The 27,863-nt window shown below is 55.0% G+C and overlaps 14 protein-coding genes across 14 annotated transcripts; 9 read left to right on the forward strand and 5 right to left on the reverse strand.

The window, feature by feature from the left end:
• The first annotated feature begins 1,326 nt into the window (after positions 1-1,326).
• On the forward strand, positions 1,327-1,739 carry BKA78DRAFT_161652 (uncharacterized protein). The gene has a single exon (XM_066883114.1). The coding sequence runs from the start codon at positions 1,423-1,425 to the stop codon at positions 1,627-1,629; it is 207 nt and encodes a 68-aa protein (XP_066742461.1). The 5' UTR covers positions 1,327-1,422; the 3' UTR covers positions 1,630-1,739.
• On the reverse strand, positions 1,575-2,618 carry BKA78DRAFT_318345 (uncharacterized protein). The gene is made up of 2 exons (XM_066888776.1): positions 2,314-2,618; positions 1,575-2,260 (listed from the first exon to the last, which is right to left on the reverse strand). The coding sequence occupies exons 1-2, from the start codon at positions 2,405-2,407 to the stop codon at positions 1,851-1,853; spliced, it is 504 nt and encodes a 167-aa protein (XP_066742462.1). The 5' UTR covers positions 2,408-2,618; the 3' UTR covers positions 1,575-1,850.
• Positions 2,407-3,124, forward strand: BKA78DRAFT_161625 (uncharacterized protein). The gene has a single exon (XM_066883113.1). It carries the CDS (start codon positions 2,498-2,500, stop codon positions 2,948-2,950), a length of 453 nt encoding a protein of 150 aa, XP_066742463.1. The 5' UTR covers positions 2,407-2,497; the 3' UTR covers positions 2,951-3,124.
• BKA78DRAFT_296975 (fungal-specific transcription factor domain-containing protein) lies at positions 2,974-5,629 on the forward strand (the record flags this gene model as incomplete). The annotated part of the gene is made up of 4 exons (XM_066886693.1): positions 2,974-3,124; positions 3,200-4,386; positions 4,435-5,432; positions 5,482-5,629. 4 exons carry the CDS (start codon positions 2,974-2,976, stop codon positions 5,627-5,629), a joined length of 2,484 nt encoding a protein of 827 aa, XP_066742464.1.
• Positions 5,630-7,213: 1,584 nt separating this feature from the next.
• Positions 7,214-8,336, forward strand: BKA78DRAFT_332255 (putative chitin biosynthesis protein; the record flags this gene model as incomplete). Its single annotated transcript, XM_066889967.1, has 3 exons — positions 7,214-7,454; positions 7,532-8,103; positions 8,160-8,336. 3 exons carry the CDS (start codon positions 7,214-7,216, stop codon positions 8,334-8,336), a joined length of 990 nt encoding a protein of 329 aa, XP_066742465.1.
• Positions 8,337-11,004: 2,668 nt separating this feature from the next.
• On the reverse strand, positions 11,005-13,012 carry BKA78DRAFT_161676 (uncharacterized protein). The gene is made up of 3 exons (XM_066883116.1): positions 12,597-13,012; positions 12,381-12,542; positions 11,005-12,334 (listed from the first exon to the last, which is right to left on the reverse strand). Exons 1-3 carry the CDS (start codon positions 12,862-12,864, stop codon positions 11,280-11,282), a joined length of 1,485 nt encoding a protein of 494 aa, XP_066742466.1. The 5' UTR covers positions 12,865-13,012; the 3' UTR covers positions 11,005-11,279.
• An 841-nt stretch (positions 13,013-13,853) lies between these two features.
• On the forward strand, positions 13,854-14,279 carry BKA78DRAFT_296978 (uncharacterized protein; the record flags this gene model as incomplete). The annotated part of the gene is made up of 1 exon (XM_066886694.1): positions 13,854-14,279. One exon carries the CDS (start codon positions 13,854-13,856, stop codon positions 14,277-14,279), a length of 426 nt encoding a protein of 141 aa, XP_066742467.1.
• Positions 14,280-14,430: 151 nt separating this feature from the next.
• BKA78DRAFT_161673 (uncharacterized protein) lies at positions 14,431-15,161 on the forward strand. Its single transcript, XM_066883115.1, has one exon. The coding sequence runs from the start codon at positions 14,582-14,584 to the stop codon at positions 15,071-15,073; it is 492 nt and encodes a 163-aa protein (XP_066742468.1). The 5' UTR covers positions 14,431-14,581; the 3' UTR covers positions 15,074-15,161.
• Positions 15,162-16,788: 1,627 nt separating this feature from the next.
• Positions 16,789-19,510, reverse strand: BKA78DRAFT_296979 (cell division control protein Cdc48; the record flags this gene model as incomplete). Its single annotated transcript, XM_066886695.1, has 5 exons — positions 16,789-17,378; positions 17,429-18,920; positions 18,975-19,224; positions 19,275-19,403; positions 19,458-19,510. 5 exons carry the CDS (start codon positions 19,508-19,510, stop codon positions 16,789-16,791), a joined length of 2,514 nt encoding a protein of 837 aa, XP_066742469.1.
• Positions 19,511-20,898: 1,388 nt separating this feature from the next.
• BKA78DRAFT_354164 (uncharacterized protein) lies at positions 20,899-22,146 on the forward strand (the record flags this gene model as incomplete). Its single annotated transcript, XM_066891681.1, has 1 exon — positions 20,899-22,146. One exon carries the CDS (start codon positions 20,899-20,901, stop codon positions 22,144-22,146), a length of 1,248 nt encoding a protein of 415 aa, XP_066742470.1.
• Positions 22,147-23,185: 1,039 nt separating this feature from the next.
• Positions 23,186-24,033, forward strand: BKA78DRAFT_318356 (uncharacterized protein). The gene is made up of 2 exons (XM_066888777.1): positions 23,186-23,450; positions 23,503-24,033. Exons 1-2 carry the CDS (start codon positions 23,267-23,269, stop codon positions 23,823-23,825), a joined length of 507 nt encoding a protein of 168 aa, XP_066742471.1. The 5' UTR covers positions 23,186-23,266; the 3' UTR covers positions 23,826-24,033.
• Positions 23,580-24,630, forward strand: BKA78DRAFT_161760 (uncharacterized protein). Its single transcript, XM_066883117.1, has one exon. It carries the CDS (start codon positions 23,825-23,827, stop codon positions 24,479-24,481), a length of 657 nt encoding a protein of 218 aa, XP_066742472.1. The 5' UTR covers positions 23,580-23,824; the 3' UTR covers positions 24,482-24,630.
• A 240-nt stretch (positions 24,631-24,870) lies between these two features.
• BKA78DRAFT_354166 (uncharacterized protein) lies at positions 24,871-25,416 on the reverse strand (the record flags this gene model as incomplete). Its single annotated transcript, XM_066891682.1, has 1 exon — positions 24,871-25,416. One exon carries the CDS (start codon positions 25,414-25,416, stop codon positions 24,871-24,873), a length of 546 nt encoding a protein of 181 aa, XP_066742473.1.
• A 474-nt stretch (positions 25,417-25,890) lies between these two features.
• BKA78DRAFT_337460 (uncharacterized protein) lies at positions 25,891-27,405 on the reverse strand (the record flags this gene model as incomplete). Its single annotated transcript, XM_066890247.1, has 5 exons — positions 27,337-27,405; positions 27,129-27,277; positions 26,976-27,073; positions 26,066-26,924; positions 25,891-26,017 (listed from the first exon to the last, which is right to left on the reverse strand). Exons 1-5 carry the CDS (start codon positions 27,376-27,378, stop codon positions 25,891-25,893), a joined length of 1,275 nt encoding a protein of 424 aa, XP_066742474.1. The 5' UTR covers positions 27,379-27,405.
• Positions 27,406-27,863: the final 458 nt, after the last annotated feature.

A 27,863-nucleotide genomic window follows, 5' to 3' on the forward strand; every position in this document is an offset into this window, starting at 1 on the left:
AGCAACACTGCTGGAGTTTCCGGATTCCAATAGGTTTCCCTCGGCGCATAAAGCTCTTGTTTTGTCTGATGTGTCGTGAGACCAATGGCCATGCCGCACTCGTTGCCTACCTGGGAAGTTTCCTTCCATCGTGTTCCAAAGACCTCTTCTGAGAACAAATGGCCAAGTCGCGACATCGCGACGCCAAATCGTTAGACCGGCATTCACGTTGCGCTGTGGCGGCCGAGTACATCACAGCCACCCTGCCCCGCCCCGCTAGAAGCACAAGAAGAATTCATCAGTGTTTTGCGTGCCACTGGTGGATCAAGTTTTCTTTGTCCCTGGCCACGTGCCAAAACCATTGCCAATCAGAGTCGACTGTTTAGGTGTCTTGTTTGCCCTTGAGGCGCATGCCTGAAGGATACATGTACCCAACGCGGTGGCATTGCGGGGAGAAAAACTTGAGCCCATGGCTTTCGGGGATGTCCAGGTGCGAGGAGCTTTGCTACGGAGGGGTATCGTTGCTCACAACTATGGCGGACAGACTTCTCGAATTCAACACCAAGAAAGCGCGTTTCCGGGGACCATAGCCAACCATTCAGGTTTCTAGCTCTTCGGCTTGTGATGGCCACCATTCCCCTCTGCCTCTTGGTTTGGTCTCAGCTTGTCAGTGCAGGCGGTGCTAATCCAGCCAGGCGCACATGCAACGCCGTAGTCGAAACCAAAGCAACCGAAGAAGCCCCCTAAGCACGAGATGTTGACGTTCTCGATTCATTGAAGCGGCCGGAGCCGCAACGGGAAGATTGGAATCGCTTGCTGATGCTAGTGGGAATAAGTGCAGTTCGACGACATGTATCCGCCCGACAGGCAGCGTTCTAGGATCGACGATGTTAGGTTGTCAGGAACACAGAGGTTTCGGTCAAGATTGCGCGGTCGAGTCATGAGTTTCGCGTGGAAGCGGAACCAAAGGAACGAACTGACAGAGAGACGCATGGTGCAGGCCGGGTGCATTCGGGACATGCAGCACATTCGAAATGGACCCCCCCGGAACGCCCACCGTCCCAAGATGCTCAGCCAAAAGTCGATCAAGCAGCCGCAAGTAGAAGGTACAAGGAAAAGGGGGGTTTTTGGGTTGTGCGACTCGACTCACCACGCGCACGCCGAGACTGGCGGAGATGAGGGCTGCCGACGCTGCCAGTTGAGGGAAATGGGCGTTTGCCGCTCGAGACAAGCCAAGCAAGTTACTCTGTGAGTTCGCGGTGCTGCAGCATCAGAGGTTGCACTTGGACGACATGGCACAGGGAAAACGAGGGAACGGCGGCGGGAGGAGTGGTCCCTGGCAGAGGATGCAGATGGGGAGAACGCGACCAACTTGAATGTATCGACTAGAAGCCATCGACTTCACTCTGCAGAAAAACAGAGCCGGCGCGCATCCAGTTTTGTATGTGCAAAAGCAGGTGTGGCACGGAAGAGTGCCTGATCAGGTACAAGATACGCCAAGAAAACAAGGAGGCTGGATCACCAAGCCAGAGCGGCGCTGATTTCAGTGCAAGGACAAATCAAACGAGGTCAGAGGCGGTTGCAACTGCCTTTCAGCCTCATGCGCAGAAAAGCGGTCTCTCGCTTGTACCTGTGCGCAGGGTGATGTGAAGCCGGACAGGAACAAACCGGGGCCGAGTCATTGCCATGGCGGGCATGGGTCGAGGGGCCTCTTGATCGCATTCGCAGCCATGCGTCACCGTTTTGCCGAGCAGATGAAGGTTGGCCGTTGGTCTGGAGATGTGCAAGGCGCAGGAGAAGAGCGCAGATCCTGGGTGAGCAAGAGACGGGCGTTGGCCTCTTACGGGACGACGACGAGGAGGCCTCGCAAATTAGTGTTTCACAAAGGACAGTGCAGCAGCCCTCAGCTTCTGATCCGGGTAGACGACGGCGCGGTGCAACGGACGCAAGAGCTGCATTGGTATATACCGCCAGTTGACCTGAAGCTGCAGGCTGTCAACAGCTACGTATTCATATGGTGACGTTGGCCATGACAGGACGGGTAGCGGAGAGGCAGCTGTCATCTGCCATTCGTTGAGGCCCCGGTCAGCAGCAGAGCGTCGTGTTGATGATAGATTGGGCGAGGGCCAAAAAGCAACGAGAAAGTCGTTGACGTTTGCGTGGATGCCTGCTCTAGAAAATTTAAGAGGGGCAGCAGTGGCAGGCTGCGGGCAGGGAAGGCGTTTGTAAGCCGGGGAGAGGGGAAGTGCTCTCATAGTGTATCGAGGGGGCGAGGGGCCGCCTGGTCGGCACACAACCCTACATGTACACAGGGCGAGGGAAAAAAAAAATAACATGGAGCGCAAAGGACAGAGGGCTCACGCGACGCGCGCGCATCCCTCACCGACGGCAAAAATGCAGGTGGGAGGTTGACTGAAGTCGTGGCCATCTTTCAACAGCTTAGGGTCCTGTCCTGTGCCTGTACCAGGTAGATTGCCACGCATAGAATCACCAAAAGTCATGATGAAGGAAAGAAAAAATGCCAACGAGTGGCTGGTGGCAGTACGAGGGTGACGGGGTAATGAGGCGCTCGGGCCTGGCCTTGCCTCCCTCCAGTCTTTCAATGAGGGGCCGCGCCTGGCAGAGGGACGCACTAACTGCCATCACTCATTCTACCAACTCCTCCTCTCCTTCCAGTCCCGCCCCCCCACCTTCTGCCCTCTTCAACCCACCACCTTGCTTCTCCCGCTCCCAACCCCAAAGTCTCCCCTCCATCCACCCCTCCACCACGCCGGTCGTCAACCTCGCCTGGCCCTCCACCTTCGTTCGCAGACGAGAGACGACTTTTGCGTCTCCTGTCGCCGCCATCCTCTGCCGTCCTATGATCCTGCGCATACGGAATGCTCATCAGCAACAACACCATCACGCTTTGAACCTTACGCGCCAGTCGCAGAGTCGAACTTCGACCGCCCCGGACGCCTCCTGTAGCTGAACCACCGTCGCCGTCCTGCCTCGATGCCCGCTGCCGCCATGACTTTGCTCGCGTCCGGTTCGCCTTCAACAGGCGCCCGCAAGCCCGCCTCCCAGCCAGAAAAGAAATACAAGTGCCAGTTCTGCAACCGCGCCTTTAGCAGGAGCGAGCACCGCAGTCGACATGAACGATCGCGTACGTCCCCACAATCTCTCCAGCCGAATCGGCTATCGTAACCCGCCGTCCGCGCGCTGACACTTTGATCTACAGACACCAAGGAACGACCCTTCAAATGCCACAAGTGCCGAAGCACCTTTGTCCGTCGCGACCTGCTTCTGCGACACGACCGCACCGTACACGCCAAAGACGGTGGCGTACCTCTCCACAGCGAAGTCAAGCGTCGCGCTGCTCCAAAGTCGACGCCTGCGCCCTCCGCCGGTCCGTCCAAATCCTCGGTCGAACTCGACACGGCGACCCTCGAGCAGATTGAAGCGAGCAACGATGGCATGGTCGACATCGAGACCGCCGCCATGTTAGTCACCGACTTCCACCACAAGGCCATGGCAAGCCAGGAGCCAGAACCCGCCGAGGCACAGCAAGAAACGGTCATCTCGCCGCACGGCCCCTCCCTTCTCGAGCCTCAGGTCGCCTATTCGTCTGGCCCTGTTTCGCTTCCTCAAATGCCAATGTGGGACTCGATGTTGCCCCACCCTGTCGATGGAGCCAAGTCCAACTCAATGTCGTCGAGCATGTCGGGATCGCAAGATTCGCACTTCAACACCGTCGCGAATGGCCAGTCGCATCCGAACCAGCTCGCTCCCATCATGGAACGTCAGTCGTCCACCAACGAGACCCTGGCGCCATCGTTCCCCTCGATCCAGAGTTCTCTTCAAGGCTCTGGTCTGGCGACCCCAGGCGCCCTTTCGCCGTACCCGTTGATGGGCCCCGTCTCTCCTGTCGACTATCGGCGATCCCCTGGACCGAGCCAAGCGTTGACAATGGCAAAGGCTCCCAAGATTGATTCGGAAGAGGCATGCGTCAAGATCTTGGAGAACATCAGGCGCTGTGATAGCCAGGAGTTCCTCGTGGACTCGTTCCACTTGCCTAGCGTCACTTTGCTGAACAGATATCTGGCGACATATTTTAACCTGTTCCACCATCACTTGCCGTTCTTGCATCCTGCGTCGTTCGACCCGACCACCATATCCGCTCCGCTTTTGCTGGCGGTTCTCTCCATCGGTGCTCTCTACACGTTTGACCAAGATCAAGCATATATGCTTCACATCGGGGCCAAGGTCCTCGTCAACCAATTCCTGCAGCACAAGGAGAACTTTAGCTCCCGCAAGTGTCCCTTGTGGACCATGCAAAGCACTCTCTTGAACATGATTTTTGCAAGCTGGAGCGGTGATCCCAAGGGCCTAGAGTGGGCTTGCTCCATCAAGAGTCTTCTTGCAAACGTAAGTAAGCCGCAAATTGGTCATTTGGTTGTCTGCTAACTTTTCCAGATGGTTGCCGGCAATCGCTACGAGCTCAAGCATCGTTCCGACGCTCGTGAGGGGGCGCATCCCACTCATGAGGAATGGATCGAAGACGAGCAGTGCCGCCGCACCTACTACGCGGTGTACATTTTCTTCGGCTTGTTGACCATGACTTACAACCACACGCCAGCCATCAGCTTCAACGAGTTCGATACACTGGAGCTGCCCTCATCCGAGACTCTTTGGAACACGGACCCGTCCGATGATGACTCGTGGCGTGAAAATCTCGCCGCCTCCAACATCATCACGTTCCGCCAGGCGCATGGCAACCTCTTTCAAGGCGAAACAGCTCGGTACAGCGCGTTTGCAACCAGGGTGATGATCAACGCTCTCTTCTTGGAAATCTGGTACCACAAGCGCAGCCCCGAGGCTCTCCAAGACGTCGTGACTGAGTACAAGCTGCGGCTTGCCTTGGAGACGTGGGAAAAGTCCCTTGAGATCTGCGAGCCCGAGACTGTGGTTGTCAAGCTTAGCGCGCCCCACAAAGGGCACCCGCTCATTTTCAACGCCATGGCCATGTACCGCAACACTCGCGCCCGTCTCTTGGTAGACCTCAAGTCTGTCCAAGAGGCGCTCAGGTACCACGATTCGTACGAGGTGGCTGCATCCATGACCAACGCTCGCGACAATGTGAAGCGATCTCAAGAGATGATCAAGGTCATTGAAGAGTGCTTCGAGTGCATCGAGGTTGCTGCACTCCAGGGCATTCGCTGGGTGGCCAGGACTTCGGCTACCAACTGGAGCATCGAGCATCCTCTCTGCGGCATGGACTTGATGGTCATCCTCACCTTGTGGCTCTATCGCCTGGAACATGACGAAGAGCCCGCTACTGAGGATGAACTGGTCATGTACAACAAGCTCAGAAATTTGTTTGACGATGACTCGGTCGATGTCTATGGTGCCAAGTTGAGCTCAACTGTCGCTCGTCTCTGGGGCAGCATGATTGACGAGGTGGTTGTTTGGGGGTAAGTTTCCGCCATCATCTCTGGACGAATCAGTGCTAACATATGGCAGAATCACCAAGCTCATGGGCGAATCCTTCAAGCTCCACTCTCAGGCTCTTGTTGGCTATGAGGATGCCATGTCCTCGCGCTCGGGGTCCCCGACTCCGTCGATACCGAACCAGCCGGTGCAGGTGCTCGAAATGCAGACGGCGTACTAACACGCCAACCCTTGTAACGATTTTCATGATTCATTCACACCTTCATCCTTACGCCCAAGTAGATTGAGACGGGTTTCATTTTTTCCTCATCATCTCCTCTCCGCTTATTCCCGTATGGGCATGTTTACACAGTTTGATCTTTCTTACATGAGTTTATGCTTTGCTCGGAGTCGTTTGCATTTTCCGGATTCGCATCACTGGGAGTGGGTTTTCCATTAGCTGAGATACCTTGATAATCTCGTTGCCCAAAACCTGGGGGATTCGGCGAACACAAGGTTGGGTTGGGCTGGCTTGGGTGTAGGCTCGCTCAGTGTACCTCTCCGAGCTGCGACTCCCTTGTTTCCTTATTTCTCTTTCTTATCGGCTCGACAATTCTGTCACGATTCCTCGGTGAGCGTACAAATCTGTCGGCTGGACCCGAACAAGTGTTGGTACTCTTTCCCCCCGGTTTTTGGCTTGCTTTGCTAAAGTTGCTCGTTTGGATTTTGTATTCTTTTTTTCCTTGCTTTCAATTCTGGCACCCATCATTAATACCAACTCCCGACGCGTTTTGCTTCCTTGGTGTCTATTGACGATATACCAATTCGTTTCCAGCCTTGCTTTATATTCAAGAGTCTCGCAGAGTATCTACTGCCGTACCATTGACTTGTCTGTTGCTCTGAGAATGGGTTACGATTTGTGTGGGCATGGTTCATGTGCCTGTTGGCTCTTGTTTCCTGTATAAGTATGACCTGATCACCTAGTGAGAATTATGATGAGTTTGTCCCGCAGTTGCACTGCTCCCAGCGATGACGTTGGTTCCTGGCATAAGCGTTTTCTCAAAGCGTCCCCGCTCGGTTGCAGAGTAAAGGATTGATTGGACTCGGCGCACGGGTGAGCCGCGGCGCCACCATTGGATTTCTGGGACGATATATTTGGTTTGGCAACGAGCCGCGGCGCGCTATAATGGGTGCCAAATACGGCGCGTGCGGTCGCGGGCGGCAATAAGACGACATGCGGGTGAGACGGAGGCAAGCGTCGAGTCTGTTTTTGCTTTGAGCGGGCAACCGTGACAGCTGTCAGACGATTGTATGCAACTGATGCCATGGACTTTTGGAGGTGCGGCGTGGTAAGGTGGTTGCGGGGTGGACCAAGGACTAGGAGCGGCGGGAGACCCGTGTGTTGATCTCCCTGCCTCGCGACTTTCTGCGCCGTCGCTCCCCCACAGTGGACAAGGCTGCCCAGCCGCGCGCTGTCCATGTCGCTCAGTGCCCGACGAGCTGCGCCAAACCTCACCTCGCTTCGATCCTCTCTCTCTTTTCCTTCCTCCACCTCCGCTACCCATCATCTCCGCCGTCCTCGTCGCTGCGTCCAGTCGCTACACAACATTTGCACCCGAGGCCCTCATTCGTTGCATGCCGCCGAGCTCCGTCGCTGCCGAGTCCCCGTCGTCATCCCTTGCGCGCGCCTCACATACCTAATCCAAACACCCTTGTTCGCTGTCCGCGGACCAGACGAGACGACATAGCTACATCACCACGACGACACGGAACCGAGCGGCAGCAGCCGTAACGGCAACTGAAGAAACACTCATCTATCGCCAGCATGGGCTTCGGCGACTTCGACTCGTTATGCGAGCAGGCCCCCATACCGCTATGCGTCCTCGTGGGGCCACCTTCAAACATCTCCTTTACCGGCCATGGCATCCAGCCAAAGTGCTATGCGCGGACGATTGAGCTGGCCAATACCCTCATCTTCGAGACGGCGGCCGATTTCATGCACATCCTTGCGCTCATCATGACGACCATCATGATCGTCCATGTGCGCTCAAAGTTTACGGCTGTTGGTATGTTGACCCTCTCCAAGACCCTCGAGACCCTGATTTGCCATAACTCCACCATACTGACCGTCGCTGCGACACAGGCCGCAAAGAAATCACCACCTTCTTCTATCTCTACATGGTACTGACCATCCTGTCGCTACTTTTGGACGCAGGCGTCGTGCCGCCGGGCAGTGGCGCCTTTCCCTACTTCGCCGCAGCGCAAAACGGCTTTTCCTCTGCGCTCTGCATGTGCCTCTTTGTCAACGGCTTCGTCGGATTCCAGCTATACGAAGACGGCACGCGGCTCTCCGTGTGGCTGCTGCGCGCATTCTCGCTCGTCTTTGGCGGCGTGTCCTTTATCGTTTCGCTCCTCACATTCAAGGGGTGGGCAGGGTTGGGCCCGGAGAACACGACCGGCATGTTCGTCGTGCTTTACCTGTTCAACGCCATCTTCATCTTTGTGTACCTGATCATGCAGCTCATGCTGGTGCTCAATACGCTCGAGGACCGTTGGCCGCTTAGCCACATCATTTTTGGCGTCTTCTTCTTCGTCATTGGCCAGGTCATTCTCTACACCTTCAGCTCGACCATTTGCGACAACGTGGCGCACTATCTCGATGGTCTCTTCTTTGCTACCATCTGCAATCTCCTTGGAGTTATGATGGTATACAAGGTATGTTTACCAATCCAAAACACCCTGTTTGAGTACTTCTAACATGCGAACCACAGTACTGGGACTCCATCACCAAAGAAGACCTCGAATTCAGCGTCGGAATCAAAGCGCACAACTGGGAAGTCAAGGAGCTCCTCCCACCGCCCGACGATGGCCGCGTGGACCTCGACTCCGGCTCTCTCTACCACGCCGGCGGCAACCGCCAGTCGTATTACAGCATGCACGGATACTGAGACCGATATGGAGCTGGTGCTCGACACTTGCGATTGCTCTGCCGCTGCTGCGCAGAGTCGGCGGGTTGTTGTCTTTGAGATGGCCCCCTTTCGCCACATTCTTGTTTTGCACATTCTTTCTTGGTCGGCTGGAACTGCTTGCTTGCTTTCCATTGTTGCGCGTGATACCAAAAGACGTTCTCTTGTTTCCTTTTTTTCCTCTTTCCATCTTTTCCAATAACCTTACTCATCCCTCACATCCACTCCCCTCCTTGAACCCGTCATACATCTCACTCAAACTCATAATTGCCACGGGCTGTCCATCCCCGCCCTGGCGTCTTCCCCTTTCCTTTCGACTTTCTACGCGCTCAGTGTGCTTTTGACACCTTTCTTCGCTCTTCTTTTTAATCATCATTTTGCATGACGCCATCACGTACGACGGCAAACGGGAAATGGTAAACGGCTGGAAGTTGATCGATCGAGGACTACGACGGGAGGCGACGGGTCGAATGAACAATAGGGAGGTGCAACAAGGGGTCATTTGGGCCGAGAAGAGACGGAAGACAGAGAGAAGACGGCGGATGGGACGGGACCCGGTCATCTGAGAATGGGTGGCGCTGGAATGGAAGTAATTGGTTAGCTGGCGTACGGCGAGAAGAGAGGTATTCATTTGACATGGACGGGCAGGAAAGGAGAGTAGGAGAGCGGATTAGTATAGGAGGCAGGTTGACAGGGGCCATGGCATAGTTTGTTTCTGTTGACCTTGCCTCGCCCCATCAATATATGAATCCATCCGTACGTATTGTACATTGCAATCTCCACCTGCTTAGAAGGAGATTGGGGAGCAGCAAGTGAGTGATGTGCTTGCTTGGTTGGCTGGCTGGCGCTCGAATTGATCCATGGATTCCAACGTCGCCTGCGTCGTCCTCTTCGTCTTCACCGCTGCTGGACAGACAACAGATGGCTCCCCGACTGGCTGACTGACTGACTGACGGACTGACTGACTGACGGACTGACTGACGGACTTGCTCTTTGAGCAACTGGTTCGTATTCGTGCGCGTACTTGGTAACAACCAGCCTACGTCCACATCCACATGCACCCTCCATCTTTGCTGAGAAGATGCACCACACAGCTCTCCGCCCACCTACCTACCCACCCCATAATGAAGAGAGATGGATGGGATGGAAGGGTTTGGCACCAAACAAACCCCCAATCTCTCGTTTGTTCAAATCAAACCGCCGCCAAAACGCGGCGGCAGTAAAACGCAAAGAAGAAAAAGAAGTCTCCTCCTTCATCCGGGAGGAGTTGGAACGGAAAGGACGAACCTAGGGTGCGTGCGTGGATACCTTTGTGGCGATGGAAGCACGTCGTAGGTCTTGCAAGCAACTACTAAAATTGACCATGTTGAGTAGATATGAATCAACAGCTGTACAGGTACCTACTTGAGAAACTCGAAGGGAGCGATGATTCTTGTCTGGAGTCAAACCTCGCTAGCTCTTGTGGGAAAAGGGGCATTAGAGGGCTCCTCCTGCCTCGCCTTGAAGTTGCCCGCCCCCCTTTGCTCATGTCTCTTGTTTTTGTCTCTCACACTTGCGGCCCACTGTTCTGTGCACGCATGACTGGCTTGGTGTTCGCTAGCTTTGCTCGCTTTGAATTTGCTATTTTTTCATCTGGTTCAGGTATCGCCCCATACTACTACGCCCACTCTCTTCTCTAACGATCTCCTCTCCTCTTTCACTCTGCTGCGCTTCATTCCCGCATGCTTCCCCACCGACCGAAGACGAGGTCCTGTATGCCATCCCACATGACCCACCACCTGATCCAACCAACCAAACCATTCCTCCATCCGTTCATCTGTCCATCCATCTGACCCAACTTTTTGAAGGCACCCCAGCCAACCCGACCGACCGACCCGATGGAACCCTAAAACTTTCGCACTGAAAAAGAAGAAAAGGACGAAGAGAAGACAGGCCTATAACAAGGAAGCGAAGACAAAGATGACAAAAAGTGCACGAAGAAACGAAGCAAGATAAACATGCGCAGGAAAGATCAAAAATTGTCCAAGGCAAGAAAGGGAGGATGATGGATGTTAGTAGAAGAGAGGAAGGTGGGATGATAAGATGCTAGAAGTGTGAAGGTGAATGATGATCAGCAGAGAAGTCGACAAAAGCAAAGAAACGTACGAAGAAGCAAAGACAATCTCGCTGCCTCGCTCCGAGCAGTCGCTCTCCAGGCACGCGCAAGAGTTGCCTGCACGAGCCCTCGTCGCCCTTGTCACTTTTTGCTTCTCTTCTCTCCTCCGATCCGTGCCTAAAAGCAGTTGCTTTGAAAAAAGTGGACCCGAACATCCATCGAGGAGTCCACCTGGTCAACTACGGCCTAGCGACCGAAGCCGTAGAGACAGGAGTAAGTAGAGCGAGGGAATTAGCCGATGAAGACCCACGTTCCCTGCCCAAATGCAGACGAACGTCGAAGATGCTCGAGGGTCTCTTGCGTGGATGGAAACGAGGAGAGAAGTCGGAGGAGGTGGGGGCGACAACCGGTCTTGACGCAGATTGACCATTTCGGAGATAAAGGTGTCGGTGACTGATGGAGGGTCGAGATGTAGATGATTGTTGAGCAGCAAGAAAGTTGTAGTGAAAATGTGGATAGATATGTCAAGACGCCACGAGATGCAGGAGGCCGTCGCACATGATATTGTTAAGTGGTTGTGAGAAGAAAAGACGAGCAGCAGCCATGCCCGGTCGATGAAGAGCGGCTGAAGTGTACGGGTTGATGCGAGGTGAGAATGCGGAGACAATGGTCCCGGAGTGAATGCAAGGCCTCAAGGTGGAGTCTTGGAGAAATCCCGAAGGCAGACAGCAATGTCGTTAAGTCGCTAGGAGAGGCGTGCGGGTAGATAGTGACACGCGTATACGCTCGAGGAAAAATACCAACGTATGAGTTCATCATAGCTTCCTGTTTTATAACACGCCGCCTGGAAGCCCCTCGGCCACGCCTTGCGCACCATACCCGCCGGGTCCACCAGGATTTATCGTGCTCGAGTGACCTTCAATGGGTGCGGCATGCTTTCTCAACATGAACATGGGTTTCCGGCCGTCGCGGTCCAGCTGTTTGAACAGTATCAAGGGCTTTTCATTGAGCCCCAAACACCGTTCCTGATCGCCATGGACAATGTACAGCGCATATTGCCGCCAATCTGCCGTGATGTTGTATTTCTTGAGCGCAACGGGAAGGACTTTGTGACAAGGGTCATCGATGCTGACTCGGAAGGACTTGAAGATTTCGACTTGCGGATTGTTGGATGACCCTGCGGTAGAGGGGGCCAGTGAGGCGGTTTCAGGATTGCGGCCTGCAGAGAGAGGCTCGTTGCCGTCGCCCCGTTCCCGATCCCGATCTCTCTCCCGCCTTGAACCTGATCTTGTCGCTAGTGTCGGTTCACGCTCGTAATACGAGCTGCCGTCGTCACCGTGGTCTCGTCGGGACCGGGATGCTGCGTGCGTGCTGTAGGCGGGTGATGTGGGCGACGGCTGAGGCTGATGTGATGAGTTGAGCGTGGATCCACCGAGAGTGCTGTTGTTCAGAGATGCTGTGAGGTGATTGGAAGCTGCCATAGCGGCCGCTGAAGGGTCGAGGTTGGAAGTATCTGCGAGTGTCCGTCCTTCGTGGATTGTTGGGGACGGATTTTTTGGCGCCGAGCCAAGAAACAGCTTCTTGGTGGAGAATTTACGAGACAGCGTGCTACCTGACCGCTCGGGAGGTGATCCGTGATGGTTGTCTCTTTCTTGCGCGTCCGGAGTCGGCAATGGTTGTGACCGGTTCTTGGCTTCCCGGACCATAGGCAATACGTCCTCGCGTAGTTTCCTGTTCTCCTCCGCCATCTTGTTTAGGTCGTCCTTCATGGACCTGAGCTCGGATTCTGCCAATCGAATGCGATCGTCCCTATCCTTTATAATCTCGATGATGCGCGCAATGTCGTCTTGAGTGGGGGCGGTTTCCTGTGCTTGTGTTTCGGCAGCTGTTTTGGTTAGCTATGCACGCGCCTTTGGTTAGGGATGACTGACAGAGTGGAACGTAGTGGTCAGGGTCCAGCGGCACATTTTGCTTGACCTTGACGTCGTAAACGCCCTTGAGTACGGTCAAGCGGTGCCCTACACTTGAAATGCCCAGCTCCTTCAAGTCGGCGTGTTGTAACGCAATGAGGGCGTCTCCGTCGACATTCTCGTCTACACAAAGTCAGCATGAGCGTTCCTTCTGACAAATGTCCAATGTACACGCACCCAGAAAAGTGGCAGCATACTGGCTTAGGCCCAGTGCTGATATCCAATCCGCCACTTGTTCCGCAGTCCACGTTGTTATGACGCCCTTGGGACTGACGTAGCTGTCGGCCGAATGAGTGAAGGTGGTAGGGGTGTGTTCGGCGGATGGAGGCTCCGAGTCGGTGGGGCTGGCCTCGCAGGCTGGCGGAAAGGTGGGAGAGGTGATGACGCTGCGCTCATACTCGTCGTCGGCGTCCGAGTCTTCCTGATATGTGCGGTAGGTTGCCATGGTTCTGGAGAGAGCGCGGAGGGCAGGCGCATCGACTGCTCTCGGTGGTGTGGCGGGGGCGAGATGCAATGGCGGCGTTGTCGGGGCGTAGAGGTGGTTGTCGAGGGAGGTTGGGCGTAGCTGTGTTGTGGGTGTTTGTGGTTGGTTGATCGCGGAGGAAGCTAAAGCAGTGGGAGCTGCTGCGCAGCAGCAAGTGGAGGTTATGCGGTCGGAAGGTACGGTGTACCTGGGCGTCTGGGCCCTGTAAGGCGGATTGTGGAGACTGGAGTCTTTGTCGAGATGCGGCTTGAGGGAAGGCTAACGGGCAGAGTTACAAGGCGGCAGCAACCCTGCTGAGACAGAAGCGAGATTGAGCCTGACAGTGTCAGGTTGAGTGAAGAATGGGTCTTGGGATGCGCCAAGGCACGCGCGCGAGGGGGAGGGGGTTTGGCAACGAGAAGTCGAGGTGGTGGTGGTGTTGTGGTTGTTGTTGGTGTTGAGAAGGGTTGTCGCCAGGTGCCAGGTGAGGTGTGGCAGTGGGCACGCGGCGGCGGTTCGCGAGGTCATCCATTCATAGTAACAAACCTCGGGCGTCAGGGGAGCAATGCAAGTCCATGGAAGAAGGAACTGACCAACACGGCTCGACCTCCGTCACCGTGCGGATCATCCACAACACACAACTACAGTACATCACCATCGCCGTCATCGTCATTGTCGCCGGGAAAGCTTAGCAGCTCCCTTCCCGCCAGCCCCCTCGCACACCTCACCACCTCGTCACCTCACTTTTCCGCCGCCAACTCCGCCAATTCTGCTTCTTACGCCCGCAATCACTGATTGTCGCACTTCACCCGAGATTCAATATTTTCGTCTCTCAGATCTCACCGAGCACGTCCCGCCTATCTCATTTCGGGTCCCACCTGTAGCCGCGACTAGTCCTCATCAACCACCTCTTCCGACCCATCAACACCAACACCACAAGTCCAACTGCACCTCGCAAATTATCACCCGCCATGCCTTCCGCTACTCCCGTGACCGTCTCGTCCTCCACCACCACTCTCAATCCCGCCACTCAGGCCGCCTTGACCTCCGCACTGCTCTCAGCAAACGCCATCCCCCGCATACAGTCGGCCCTGCAACAGTCCCTGCAAGAGTCGGGATGGACACACAATCTCCACTCTTACGTGCTCAAGCTGCTGCGCGATGGCGAGTGCACCACCTACGAAGAGCTCATGGCACGCGTCATGGCTGAATGCCGCCCTGGCGACGACAACAAGGACAAAGACAAGGAGAGCGCAAACGGCGACGGCGCAGTCAATGGCACTTCGTCGAAGAACGGAAGTGGCGCCGACATCAAAATCCCAGATAGGACTGTGCGGGAAGGCATCAAGGCTGTCAGGAAGGAGATTGAGCAAGTGTGCGAAATCAGCTTCGACTGAGCAAAGCAGCCGTCAACAATGCGCTGCACCATACAACCCGGTCGAGCTCAACGGCGCACTCTCTCACATGTCCAACGACTCGAGTATTCGCATGCGTCAAGAAATTCTCGGCCTCGACATGAGGCAAATGTGCCCCGCGCCACATGGAACAGGGACATCCCAAACATTACCACAGTCGACCTATCCCACCTAGTCCTCAACGGTTATCGCCAACGTCCCTCCAATCAAAAAACCAAAGATCAAACCAAAGTCATCCGGTCGTGCACACCGTGGCGAATTAGCAAATCAAACCAAAAGCAAAGATGCTGGGCCAGCACAGGCCCTTTGGGATCCGTCATCCAGGGAGATGGGCCTCTCCCGAACACAGAGACGGTCCGTCCGGCGCAACGACCTCCGAAATCCACACCTTAGCCTTGGATGAACAAATTCCAGAAAACGCCACAAAAGGCCTCTTCCCTTTCGCAAGATGCGATTGGCAGCCACGAGGGAAGGCTTCTCGAAAGATTAAGATTACGCCTTGGAAAACGCCACCCGTCCCCCCATCCCATGCCTCCATCCAATTCCAACGAAGAAGCCTTTCCGGCCGTGACGGCAGCGGCGGCACGCACCGCTCCCACGTTGCGCGCCTGGTCCAGCAGCCAGGCTGCGGACGCCAAATCCAACGTCCTGGCCTTCCTTGGCGCACAAGCTCGCTGCTCATCCATCCATCCTCCATGTACCTGCCAACCGGCGAACAAACGTCGCAGTCGCCCACCTCACCGCGAACCATGGAGGCTGCCTTCTCAAATCCTTGAATACCCAAGGCATGAGGTTTGCAAGCTGCCCGAAGCACTGCATGCTGCAAACCTAACTCAGACAAACCCTCCCCGAACTCTTGCCCAAAGCCGTCCTCCCACCGGCTAGCCGAAAGGGGTCTGTCGTTGGCTCACGGAGTCTCCGGTGCTCATGGCTTCGTCCAGCCCTATGGCCATCATGCCCTCTCATTACCGGCAAATGTCGTGAGCTCCTCCACACCCTCTCCGTCATCATGGCATCCCGTGCTATGAGCGAGTGTAGAGCCGAGCTTCATGGCACGCAAGGTGCGATCGGTCCTCCCATTACACCTGGAGCCCAAGCGCAACAGTTCTCGCCCGCCTGTCAGTGCGCGTGTCAAGGACAGGACTAGACTCTCGACTCTACCATCAAGAGGAATGGGGGAGGGGGCCATCTAGAGCTTTGGTACAGGAACAGTGAGGCCGTCGCACATATAGAGGATCAAAATACCCATGTCGCTTTTACATTTAGTTAGAGTACGCGTCCGTCCGTTCACAAGATCTCTCTCCCTCTAAAGTGGTATCCACCACACATGTGCTGAGCCATCCACCCACTCTCTCCAACCATTCGGTCCATGATCCCACTCACTCCCTCTACTACCCATGCCCACGCCGCCCTTTGCCTGTTCCCCACCGTCTTGCAATGCCCCGCCAGCTTCGATGATCGAGAGAAACCAGGATCAGACTGGCATCCGTAAAGAACACCTACCTATCCTGCTCCTGCAAGTCGTACTGTATTAGACCTGCCCCGGCACCTGCACGTCCTCCATCTGCATGCACCACGTTTTTTTTTTTTTTTTTTTTCAACCCGTGATGAACCACGCAAAAGGACTCGGCCAACTAGCATGCATGAGCCCGAACACTGCACTCAACGACAAGCAAGCTTGGCTACCTAGCTCAACCACCTAATCGGGCAAATGAAGCAAAGAAGAACAAGAAAAGCACCATGTCGGAGATGGCGGCGGACCCCGACTCAAATCAGCTCAAGCCAGTATGATGTGGTGAGTAGGGTAGCCAGGTATGTAGTTGGGATAAGTGAGTTGCTTGCATAGATACACCTCTACCGGAAGACTGACAGACAACCTGAAGTCTTGTGTGGCAATCATCCGGATGGAAGAGCATCCGGACACACGAGCATCCAGATATGGACTTATAGAGGGATGGGTATGTCATTTTCACAAGTAGGTAGGGAGATAGTTGGTTGGTGTGCTGTGAGACCAGTGGATAGATGTAATAATCTGTACTGAGTGTGGATTGTTGCTCTCATTCTCTACCCATAGCCTATTCTGTCTGATGGGCACTAGCTAACCTAGCCTGTCTGGTCGAAAAGGAATCGGGGCAAGCAAACCACGCGGGGAATGGGAAAAGAGAAAGCAGAGTGCAGATGGGGGCATGGTGAAGAAAGCACGACTCGAGTCTGTGGGGGCAAAGACGCAACACCTGATCTATGACGAACGAGCAGCAGCAGCAGGGGGGAAGAGTTGGGGAGGCAGAATATCGAATTTCGCCGGGGTTGCAAATCAGAGTACCTGTGACCTCCCACGCATGACGACGGGATGAAGATGCCCACAAAAGACACCTGACCCGAAGACTAGAGAGGAAAATTTGTGTGAATCCCACCTCATGCAACCATTAACCGTTTAAAAGACCACGCCATCCTCCTAGGCATCTCGGAGCAAATCAAAAGGTTAAGACTTTTAATCGTAGAGACCCTCGTCGTCGCCGCCCTCGCCGAAGTTGTTGTTTGAGCCGTTCTGGGCCTCGTTGCCGTCGGGGAAGCGGAAGAAGCTGCTGCCGCCCGAGTTCTTCATTTGCTGAGCAAATGCCTCGTAGCGACGAATCTCGACGTCCGTGACCGAGCGACGCGCAGAGCGCATGGCCTCCTCGAAGTGCGCCTTGGTAAGCTCAGGCACAGGATCCTCAGCGTCAAGGTCGTCGTCCATCGTGGTGTCCTCGCCGGCAGCCTCACGGGCCTTGGTGCGCTCAATGTCTGCCGAGATGGCCTCCTTGATGGCCAGCTTGACAGCGCGCTGCGTGATGAAACCGAGATCGGCACCGGAGAAGCCGTGCGTGTTGGCCGCGACGAAGTCGAGGTCGACGTCGCCGGCGACGGGGGTCTTGCGCAGCTGGGCCTTGAGGATGCTGGCACGGGACTCCTTGTCGGGCAATGGCACGTAGACGAGGGTGTCAAGACGGCCAGGACGGCAAAGAGCAGGGTCAAGCTGCTCGGGACGGTTGGTGGCACCAATGACGAAGACGTTCTTCTTGGAAGTCATACCGTCCATTTCTGTGCAAGGTTAGCGTGCTGCTTCTCGAGCAAAATTCAAAGTCACTTACCAGTCAGGAGCTGGTTGACAACACGGTCAGAAGCACCACCGGCATCGCCAACAGAGCCACCACGAGCCTTGGCGATGGAGTCGAGCTCGTCGAGGAAGACGACGCAAGGTGCAGCGGCACGGGCCTTGTCGAAGATGTCGCGAATGTTGCTCTCAGACTCACCGAACCACATGGAAAGCAATTCGGGACCCTTGACGGAGATAAAGTTGGCCGCGCACTCGTTGGCGACAGCCTTGGCAAGCAGCGTCTTACCAGTACCAGGAGGTCCATAGAACAAGACACCGCGAGATGGCGAAAGACCAAACTTGAGGAACTTCTCGGGGTGGTCGACCGGGTATTGGACGCTCTCGATGAGCTCGCGCTTGACCTCCTCGAGACCACCAATGTCTTCCCACCGGACGTTGGGCACCTCGACGACGGCAACCTCGCGCAGGGCAGAGGGGTTGGATACGCCAAGGGCGAAGCGGAAGTTGTCCATGGTGACTCCCAAAGAGTCCAGGACTTCGGCATCGATGGTATCCTCGTCCAGGTCGATAAGGTCCATCTTCTCGCGAATCTGCTGCATGGCAGCCTCCGAGCAAAGCGACGCCAGATCGGAACCGACGTAACCGTGAGTCTCGGCAGCAATCTGCTGAAGGTCGACGTCTTCGCCGAGCTTCATGTTCTTGGTGTGGATGGAGAGAATCTCCAGACGGCCGGTAGGGTCGGGGATGCCAATGTCGACCTCACGGTCGAAACGGCCGAAACGACGGAGGGCAGGGTCAATCGAGTTGGGGCGGTTGGTGGCGGCCATGACGACCACGTTGGAGCGGGCCTTCATGCCGTCCATGAGCGTCAGGAGCTGGGAAACGACACGCCTCTCGACCTCGCCGTTGGTCTTCTCACGCTTGGGCGCGATGGAGTCTATCTCATCAATGAAGATGATGGCCGGGGAGTTCTTCTCAGCCTCTTCAAACGCCTTGCGGAGGTTCGATTCCGATTCACCAGCCATCTTGGACATGATCTCGGGGCCGTTGATCAGGAAGAAGAAAGCACCAGTCTCGTTGGCAACGGCGCGAGCCATCAACGTCTTACCGGTACCGGGGGGACCGTACATCAGGATACCGCGGGGAGGCTTGATACCGATCGACTTGAACAGCTGAGGATGCCTGAGCGGCAGCTCGACCAGCTCGCGGATCTGAGCCATCTGCTTCCTGCAACCACCAATGTCATCGTAGCCGACCTCGTTGAGGTTGCCCTCCTCGTCTTCGCGCTGAATCGGCTCGCCCTCGCAGTGGATAACGGTATCTTGAGCGACAATACCAAACTCTGGAGGATCCACTTCGACGACCTTGAATTCTACTTGTCTCATACCACCACGGGCTGTGAAGAGATCGCCTTGGCGCACAGGACGGTAGGCTTCGCGGAAGTAGGGAGCGAGGAAGACGTCGAACAGAGAGCCGGTGAGGCCCTCGATGGTATCGGCAATGGGCAGGACAGCGATGCGTTTCGCCTGCTCATGTTAGTATTGATGGAGTTCTCGGGGCTAGTTCGGCGTGTAACTTACGTATTTGATGTCCGGGCAAGGGTGGACGGTGATGACATCGCCGTGCTTGACTCGGAGGTTGTGGCGAACAACACGGTTGATGCGAGCGCTTCCATCGTCAAGCTCATCGTCGTTCAGGACGATGAGGACAGTGTCCTTCCTCTTCTTGCCCTTGACCAGCACAGTGTCACCGCGGAAGAGCTGAAGCGTCTCCATGGTGTTGTTTGATAAGCAGATGATGGAGTTGTCATCGTTGACGGCATCCGTGACGCTGCAGCGAGTTAGTTGGATTAGCCAGATCATCTTCCAAAAGATACTCACATCAGCGAGTTGGGCTTCTTCTTCTTCTTGAGGATGGCGGTTGCGGTCTCATCCTGTGCGTTGTTAGTTGATGGGTTGCGGCGCGTATCTGATCGGCTTACTTCGTGCTTGGTTGCGCCGGAGGGGTCGCTGCATTATCATTAGCAAAGCTCGCATTGGAGGCAGCTCCGGTCCAAGACTTACTTCTCCAGCTTCACCTTGCCCTTACCGGCGGCGTGTTCCGGCTCCGCAGACATGGTCGAAACAGCTAAGAAGAGCGGGTGTAGATGCGGATGGAGTGAGTGAGTGAGGGGGCCTGAGTGCGGCGGAAGATGGCAGATGTGTGTCCTGGTGGACGGCGAGAGGTGGATGGGATTTGGAGATGGAGATGTTGAGGAGTGGTGGAGGTTGTGAGTAGGAGACGCGAGGCAAAGCTGGCGATGATGTTAGTTGGAGCGACCTCTGGGCCCAAGCTTCGTTCGCACCTCTTCCCGAAGCTAAGCCGAAAGCGTGTGGTTGCTGGGCGGCGGGTCTGCGCGTTTCTACTGCCTTCGCTCTCCTTGGGTGAGATATGATTTCTAACCAACATCTACCTTTCCTCTTTGCTTTCGCCGCCCCCGAACCAACCCGTCAATCATCCTCCACCACGCTTTTGCCGCCGCGCCATCGTGGGTTTTGCCTGCGGAGTTTTGGGAGCCGAGCCGTTCGGCACTACTGCTCTGTGGCAAGCTCCCGCCTCACCTTCGCCTTGTCAGGGCACGATGCACCATTCGCATACTTTCAACAATTTTCCTATTCAGGCACCATGGTGGCCAATATTGGATACCGCCTTTTGGTTTGAATCTGGTTGATGGTACCGCCCGTGGTTACACTGTAGCACATCCAATACCATAGGTAACTTCAACTAAGACACACCATGAGCATTTACTCTATACTTAGCACTCGAACCTGGGTCCGGCCCATAGCGGACACCAATATCGTCAGAATTAACTATTCCTCCGCCAAAGTCAGATCATTCTAGTATCATCCGCTTCTCGTCTCTTCTATTCGTAGTCCTCAGACAAAATTTTCCTTTTGTCTCATCATAGAAGAATCGACCAACAACTGGTCGGAAAAATCAACAAGCTTGCTCACCACCACAGTTTGTGGAGAACATCTCAATCTCAATCTTTCTTCCTTTCATGATTCCTCCAAAACTCTGCAATTGGGTGCTGGATCTGTTGAATCCTGCGTCAACACTTGTAGGCTAGCGAGGTGCAGGCAGTTGAAGCTCCACTGCTACAAGACTCAAGAAACTGCATCTCTGTCCATTTATCATTCTTTAAGTCACCTAAGATTTTCCAAAGCCTCAATTCTTCTGCATGTTCTTTCTCATATGGGTCTGTTTTGCGATGATGCGTTTCGACTGGCCTCAGAAGGAAAGAGAGACCACGCACTTTCACCTTGCAACCAGGCAGAACAGGCATCCAATCGCACCCTCAGCATATGGCGCGCCGACCACTTTCAGAAGTTTGTTTATGTGCGCGGGCACAGCAACAGCCAGACCTGAATCTTCACGTCAATTTCTTCGCAACGCCATAACACCGTCTCCTTCACTCAACTTCATCCGCTCCCGCTGAGCATCCATCTCTCCCAATCGTCCGACATGTCAGGAAGGATCAAATCCACAGGAGGCCGACGCAAGGAAAAAGCCCGAGCGCCGGCTTCAGAAGCACCATCGATGCGCGAGGGTATAGATCCTGACGACCGCGAACTCTTTGCTCTGGCAGGCATCGACTACAGCGATGTGCCCGACTTGCCAACTATCATCTCCTTCAAAGACGACGAGCCTGACCACTTCATCACCTCGATAACCTCGCCACAAGACGTTGAACTCACGAAGCCCTTTATTTCGGCACAAGGCAATACATGCTCACCAAACCAAGTCGAAGCCGCCGACAAGGCCGGCTGTGGTCCCCCGCTTTTCGTCTACGGCTCGTCCCTCTTCCCTGAAGTCCTCTGCCAGCAGCTCGGCGTGCCGGTCGACAACGCCATGCACATGGCTAACAATTACATCCCGGCTATCGCGCCGTACTGCACGCGCTACTGTCTGGCCGGCGAGGTGCCGCTGGCCGCCATGGTACACAACCAAGACGCACAGCTCAACTCATACCTGAAGAAGCCGCGAAAGGAACCGCATGTGCGCGGCGCACTCGTCTTTGGCCTGCACGAGAAATCCAAGCAGCACATCGACAAATGTTACGGAGCGAAGCCCAAGGAAGAAGGAGGCGAGAGCACATGGGGTCCGTGGAAGCGCGTCGCCATCGGAGTCCGCTGCCGTCTCCACGGCTGGAAGCAGCCGGGCTGGGTCATCGCCGAGACGTACATCTGGAACGGCAGCGTCGCGCGTCTGCATTGCTTCCAGCAGGACCTCATCTGGACCCCGCACCTCTTTGCCGATTTCTGCCAGAAGAAGAGACGCGACGCGGCGGCCAAGGGCGTCGAGTACAAAGGTCCGCCGCTCTGGACTGCTGAGGACGTCAAGGAGTGGCAGAAGCGTCGCCCGGCAGAGATCGAGGAAGAAGAGAAGCGCAAGCGGGAGGATGTCCGCAAGATTCCCAAGAAGCTGGGTGGACACGGTACCGAGGATGTCAGGCGTCAGATGCGAGAGGCGGAGAAGAGGAGGTTGAAAGCCTTGGGTACCGCCAGCGTCAATCGGGAGAATGGAGGCACGAGCAAGTCGCAGACCGACAAGGCCCGCCGGAGTCATAGTGCGCCCAACAAGACCCAGAACCACCACCAGGACGTCGGAATGAAGGATGCTCAGGAGGTACCCAAGCAGCAGGCTGTGGGAGCCCAGAAGAAGCACCAGAGGAACGACAAGCAGCTCAACAGCAGCCCCACCGTGTGCTGAGTGTCGGTATGCGCCGATTCGATACCATCGGTGATTGGCATGCAAGATTCATCGACATGGTCCAGCATCCGAGAGAAGCCCTTCACGTGAGGTCAGTGTATTGGCGATTGAAAGCGGGGGTACAAATGCTGACATGTTGCCTGCTATAGTTGTGGAACCACGCTGAAGCATTGCTAACGGTGGAAAGGAGAAATGCACTTCCTGAAGTTTCTCGTCTATGAATGATGAGTCCATGACTCTTTGCTCCATGTCTTTCCCGCGAAAGACTTCGAAAGCTTTAGAAAAATGCCATTTCCACTCAATGGACACCATCGCGCCCTCAGATCTAGTGCGCGAATATGTCAGCCCTACATTTAGCCTTGCGCCCAGGAGCTTGGGTTTGATAAGAGGTCGATGATGCCATTGAGGAATACGCGTGTCTTTTTGGGTAAAGTCTTGGGGGACAAGCATACTCGAGCAGGCTGATCGGGGATTAATTGCAGGTGTCCTAATGGATCTGGCCTAAAGCAATCACAAGCGGGAGAAGGAAAGGCTCTACCATGCCAAACCCCCTTAAAAGCGGCCCATCCTCGCTTCCCCTGATTCCGTCGCTTGAATCTCAAGCCCTCACGCAGAACTCTTGAACATGGGTTTGCGACGCCATGTGTGGATCTCTTTGCTTCAATTCGCTCTCTCGTGCCTGGCGCTATCACCACTACCGATAGTTTTCAATGCCACACAATACTGGTGATGGTCTTCCTCCTTGTATTCTCTACTGCATGCTGATAATTGAAGGGATGGGAACGATGGACCTTGGTCCTCATTCTGGCTCCGAATAGGCGAGGAGAGTGGAGGACGCGCTCAATTTATACGCGCTTTTCCTGCATTTTCTGTAGCCGCCACTCTGACCGTGGATCCATCAGGCTGTCCACCAAATATTCCTGCCATAAATTATTCTCAACAGTATTGTCATAACCTACGCGGCGAAGTTTTCTCTAATAAGCTCTGCGATGATTACATTCCGTTGGGCAATTACACATGGCAGCAGGCCATTGGTACACTCTACAGCGCTGATCCTGCTGATTCTTGGGTCTGGGGTCAAGCGTCTGTCAGCCTCTCTTTGGAAGATATCAAGCCAAACATGGGTTCGCGGCTGATTGCTTCCATGTCGTCATTCGATTTCTGGGTGGGAGTCTTCGGTCTCTCCCCTTATCCCACCAAAATAGGCAACGACAGTGTGGCAGAATCCTCTTTCTTCAACTCTCTGAACGACACAGGAAAAGTCTTGGGACACTCATGGAGTTACACCGCTGGGGCCCGGTACTGTAGGTTGTCATGACTCATATTCTCAACTCACATTGACCTTAGTCAAAACAGACAGCCCATATTACTACGGTAGTCTCATTGTCGCAGGGTACGATGCCTCCAGGCTCGACGCGACCAGTACTCTTACTATAAGGATGAGCAATCAAGAATCTGGAATGTTTATGGTACAGGTCCGTAAAATATCAATCGCTGGAATGAACCGAACACAACCGCATACGGTATCAAGCAATGGTTTGAAGCCTCGATCGAGCCATTATACCCATATCTCTATCTCGCAGAAACCATTTGTTCCGAGTTCGCAAGTGTCTTCAACCTCTCTTGGGATTCTGGATCAGAGCTGTACTTCATCTCAGATGACGTCCACAGCAGACTAATGTCGCTCCAGCCGAACATTACCTTCACAGTCTGCGATCCAACATCATCGCTTTGCAAAGACTTCGCGTTTCCTTACGCAGCTTTCGCACTGCAAGCAAGCTTTCCGCTCCTCAAGTTCCCAAATGGATCCACTATTCATGGCGACACTTCAAGAGTCTATTTTCCAATCAAACCATCCAACAATTTGAATGCTGCGGCAACTCTGGGACGCACTTTCCTGCAGGAGACGCACGTGTTTGCCGACTTCGACAGAGGGACGTTCAATCTCTCGCAAGCAGTCCTGGACAGTACGGCGGAACCACAAATCATTGCTGTAAAAGCACCACCAGAAAACAAGACAGCGTCTCATCCTCATCTCAGCTTTGCCGACATCGCAGGCATCGCCATCTCTGCCGCGGCGGCGCTAGCCACCACGTGCTACCTCGCCTTCGCAAAATTCAAAGGCTACTACTGGCCATTCAAGTCCACACAGCCTGCAGCCGAAGAACCAAGCAAGCCAGAGCTGGATGGGACGGGACGGCCGTGGGTGGAAATGAGCAGCGCGGACCGCAAAGAGCTGCCCGGCACAGATGGGCCGCACGAGGTGGCGAATCCAGGACAAGATGTGGAGCTGATGGGGACCGTACCTTTGTTTGAGTTGCCGGCTGCAACATGACCGAGTGATGTAGCCATTGGACAAGAAAGATTCTTGTACCAAGAGAATTACTTTTGATCAAGAGAAGCGCGAGATTGGAATGCAAATTGTGGGCTCGAATCTTCACAAGAAAAGCGTCTTGTTCTGACAGATCAAATGCAGAGGAAATCTCATGTCGCAAAGACGGGCCCGTCCTTGTCCCAACCTTTCAAGTCATGCAAGCACTGGAGAAGGACGGAGAAATGACTTTTATAAAATTGCCAAGGCGTTAAAGCGCGATGCCAAATCCGCCATCGCAAATATACCTATGAAGCCCAAACCAGCAAGTCACAGAAACCAGTGCTCAACTCCATGTATCCAACCGTGCAAGCCACCAATCCATCATCCATCACCATCAACCACCCTCTTCCTCACCAATTCGCCATGAGCTTCTTGAACCACTCCTCCACCTCCCTACTCTCGCGCTGTCCCTCAATGCGCCTCCTGGCCCTCCAATCGACCTGCTGCTCCCTCTCCTCCCTCTCCTTGGCCAGCCTCTCCCTCTTCTGCGCGTCCCTCAACTCCCTCTCCTCCTCGTCCCTGATCGTCAGCTCCTGCGCCGTCTTGTACGAGCTCCAGTTGCCCGTGGGCGAGGGCAAGTCCTTGAGGGGCGCGGCGCGGCGCAGCGGCGGCGGTGCCGTGAACGATGCGGTGTCGGAGGATGAGGAGAAGAATTTTGCACCGCTGTGGCGCGAGGATTGCGATGGACGGCGGAAGTAGACCCACGCGTTGCGCCTGAGCCGGCGGGATGGGCGGGGTCCCAGAGGCGCAGCGGCAGGTGGAGGGGACGGCGTCGACGTGTCGTCGCTGCTGCTGGATTTGGGTTCGGCAGACTCCTTGCACTCCCTGGACTCCTTGGGTTTGTTGCTGCTGGGCTTGACGAGGCCGCAGAAGAGGAGGGTTTTGATTGATGGCATCTTGAAAGTGTGCCGCTGCGTCGGGGATGCTTTGCGTGGGGCTTTGATGTTTAGAGACCGAACGAGTGACTGGGCTGAGGCCGCCGCTTGTAAACACAAGCTAGGATATATGTGAGAAGTGCCTGCTGAAGTGGATGGAGCAATGGCTTACACTGTGGCAAAGGCCAACGCAGCAGAGCAAGCAGAGCGAACGTCCAGAAAGAGTGGTCTTTTGCGGGCGGAAGGGAAAGGATACCGCTGAATTTATTCGTTGACTTTGTTGCTTGGTACAAGAACAGAGAGACTCGAGGAAGGCAGGAGCTTCCAACGGTGGTAGATATACCCTCCCCACCAGGGATTGTTGACCAAACCAAACTCAACAACGAGCCGCTCTTGTGGTTGCAAAATGACGTTTCTACCCATACTCCGCATAAGATGACTCCAAACCCACCCCCCCAAAAGTGCAGCGCGACAGTCAAAAGTCAGATTGGTATCTCATGATGATGCTTTGTTCCGGTACTTCAAAATCGATTCGGTCAGGTCTTCGTAGTCAGTCTGGTCCACGTCGGGCTTCTCGACCAACTCCACGTCGTCATCAACTGGCTGGTCGTCAGCTTTGGAGCTGGATCCGCGGGGAGTCGTGGTAGCATACCCGGTGGCCTCCTCGTACCACGCGTTGGAGGTCCAGTCGACAATCAACTCCTTGGCCAGCTCGCCCATCCCGTAGTATCCAGGGTGCGACTTTGGATCGAACATGGCCATGTGCGCCGTAGTCTCGGCTGTCGCTTTCTCGTTCACAACAGGGATGAAGTGTTTTTTGATTTCGGATTTGGGCACGACGCAAAACGTGCGGCGGTCACCCACCACACCTGCCGCCCATTGCGTAGCTTTGCCCTGCGTGTCCACGGCGAGTTGGGTATAGAGGTTGGCAAAGCCGAGACTGTGACTCTCGCAGAGACCAGCAACAGAAGCCACGCGCTTTTTGAGCTCCTCACCACGTGCCAGGCAGCCTACGAATTCGAGGTGAGATCCCACAAACTGCCAACCCTCGCTAATCTGCTCTCGGTTCATCCAAGCGGCACCGCCAGCAGCTGCCACGGCTCCAGCGGCGCCAGCAAACATGGCGACCTTGCCCCATTTTTGCCAACCAGGGACCTTGGCCGTATCCCTATTAGGGTCGTCCGAAGCTGCCGCCGCCGACGCCGCAGCCGCCGTGCCAGCCGCGGGAAGCATTTTACTTGCTTCGATGGCACCTGGATCTGGTGGCGGCTTTTTGCCCATTCCAAAGGTGCTTGCCATGCTCGTGTATGCGGAGTATGCCGCCGATGCTGCATTCCACTGGCCCTCCGCTCCGTGTGCTACGACGCCGGGGGCGATTCCGAGGTACGGCGTGTCAAACGCGAGGATGCCTTGGATGTAAGGGAACATGAGAGTGCTGGAGGAAACGGACGGGTCGGACTCGGAGGTATCGTTTTGGATGGGTTGGTCGTTGGTAATTGACAGCACGGTTTCGGCGGCCACGATTCCACCTGGCATTGCTCAGTGTAAGTCGACACTTGTTTGTGATTTGAAATACTAACCCATCGAGTGTCCGCAGAGGACAACCCTGACGGAGGGGTCAACCGTTGGTGACGGCGTGCCATTTGCGACTTCAAGGTCTATGACTTGGTTTTGTAGCCTGGATGCCTTGATGAGCGAGCGCGTCGACATGTATAGACGCGCAGTACGCGTACCATTCTCTAAACCTGGAGACGCATTCGCGGAGGTCGCCTCGAGTTTCGTATTTGGGGTAGGTGGCCACCTCGACGGCTATCTTTGGTCGAGCATTGCTGACGACGGCGCGCAAGTGCTGGGGAAACTTGCCGAATGTATCGTCGCCGCCCTGCAACATGCATGGTTAGCAAGGGTCCAAGCGCAGAGTCTCAGGATAACTAAACGCACCTTGAAGCCGTGGATGAAGACGAGCAGCAACGTCTTTTTCATGGTGGGAAGCTTAACCTCATGTTCTGGAAAGATGGAACGCAGCGGAAGTGGACCTAGCACGACTCGTCAATCGTCATCGGCGGCAGAGCGCCGCGCCACTAGCAGATAAGGTGAGTGCTAGCAGGGAAGCCGCCTGACCCCTCCGCATGCCCACTGCCACTGCCCGTCTTGTCCACACCAAAACGGTCTCCACGTCCCTTTTTTTGCCTTTGGCACCAAATTTGGCTAGAAACACTCACCAATGGGCGATGCATTTCCAGAGCAAACTTTGCAAACACGTCTTGTTTGGTCGCAGGACCTCCACACCGTTTGTCTTGACATGCTCCAAAAATGCCGTTAAGATTTTACCCCAGATCCGGATGATTGAGCCGGACTGGTATGCTTTACTCGATACAAAGGGCAAATGGACTAGGGTCTTGGTGTCGATTGAGGGACAATGTGCAATTATTCCAAGAGACTGTGCTCATTTACATTGGAATAAAATG

Source organism: Phyllosticta capitalensis (genome assembly GCF_038381095.1).
Source record: "Phyllosticta capitalensis strain CBS 128856 chromosome Unknown BKA78scaffold_7, whole genome shotgun sequence".
Lineage (NCBI taxonomy): Eukaryota > Fungi > Ascomycota > Dothideomycetes > Botryosphaeriales > Phyllostictaceae > Phyllosticta > Phyllosticta capitalensis.

Coding starts and splice junctions, on each gene's coding strand:
- BKA78DRAFT_161652 (XM_066883114.1), top strand. CDS start 1,423: ATGTGCAAAAGCAGGTGTGGCACGGAAGAGTGCCTGATCAGGTACAAG.
- BKA78DRAFT_318345 (XM_066888776.1), bottom strand. CDS start 2,407: ATGGCCACGACTTCAGTCAACCTCCCACCTGCATTTTTGCCGTCGGTG. Junction 2,261..2,313: donor CTCTGTCCTTTGCGCTCCAT/GTTATTTTTTTT, acceptor TGTGCCGACCAG/GCGGCCCCTCGCCCCCTCGA.
- BKA78DRAFT_161625 (XM_066883113.1), top strand. CDS start 2,498: ATGCCAACGAGTGGCTGGTGGCAGTACGAGGGTGACGGGGTAATGAGG.
- BKA78DRAFT_161676 (XM_066883116.1), bottom strand. CDS start 12,864: ATGGCAACCTACCGCACATATCAGGAAGACTCGGACGCCGACGACGAG. Junction 12,543..12,596: donor GTATGCTGCCACTTTTCTGG/GTGCGTGTACAT, acceptor GACTTTGTGTAG/ACGAGAATGTCGACGGAGAC. Junction 12,335..12,380: donor TGACCACTACGTTCCACTCT/GTCAGTCATCCC, acceptor TAACCAAAACAG/CTGCCGAAACACAAGCACAG.
- BKA78DRAFT_161673 (XM_066883115.1), top strand. CDS start 14,582: ATGCTGGGCCAGCACAGGCCCTTTGGGATCCGTCATCCAGGGAGATGG.
- BKA78DRAFT_318356 (XM_066888777.1), top strand. CDS start 23,267: ATGGGTTCGCGGCTGATTGCTTCCATGTCGTCATTCGATTTCTGGGTG. Junction 23,451..23,502: donor CACCGCTGGGGCCCGGTACT/GTAGGTTGTCAT, acceptor TAGTCAAAACAG/ACAGCCCATATTACTACGGT.
- BKA78DRAFT_161760 (XM_066883117.1), top strand. CDS start 23,825: ATGTCGCTCCAGCCGAACATTACCTTCACAGTCTGCGATCCAACATCA.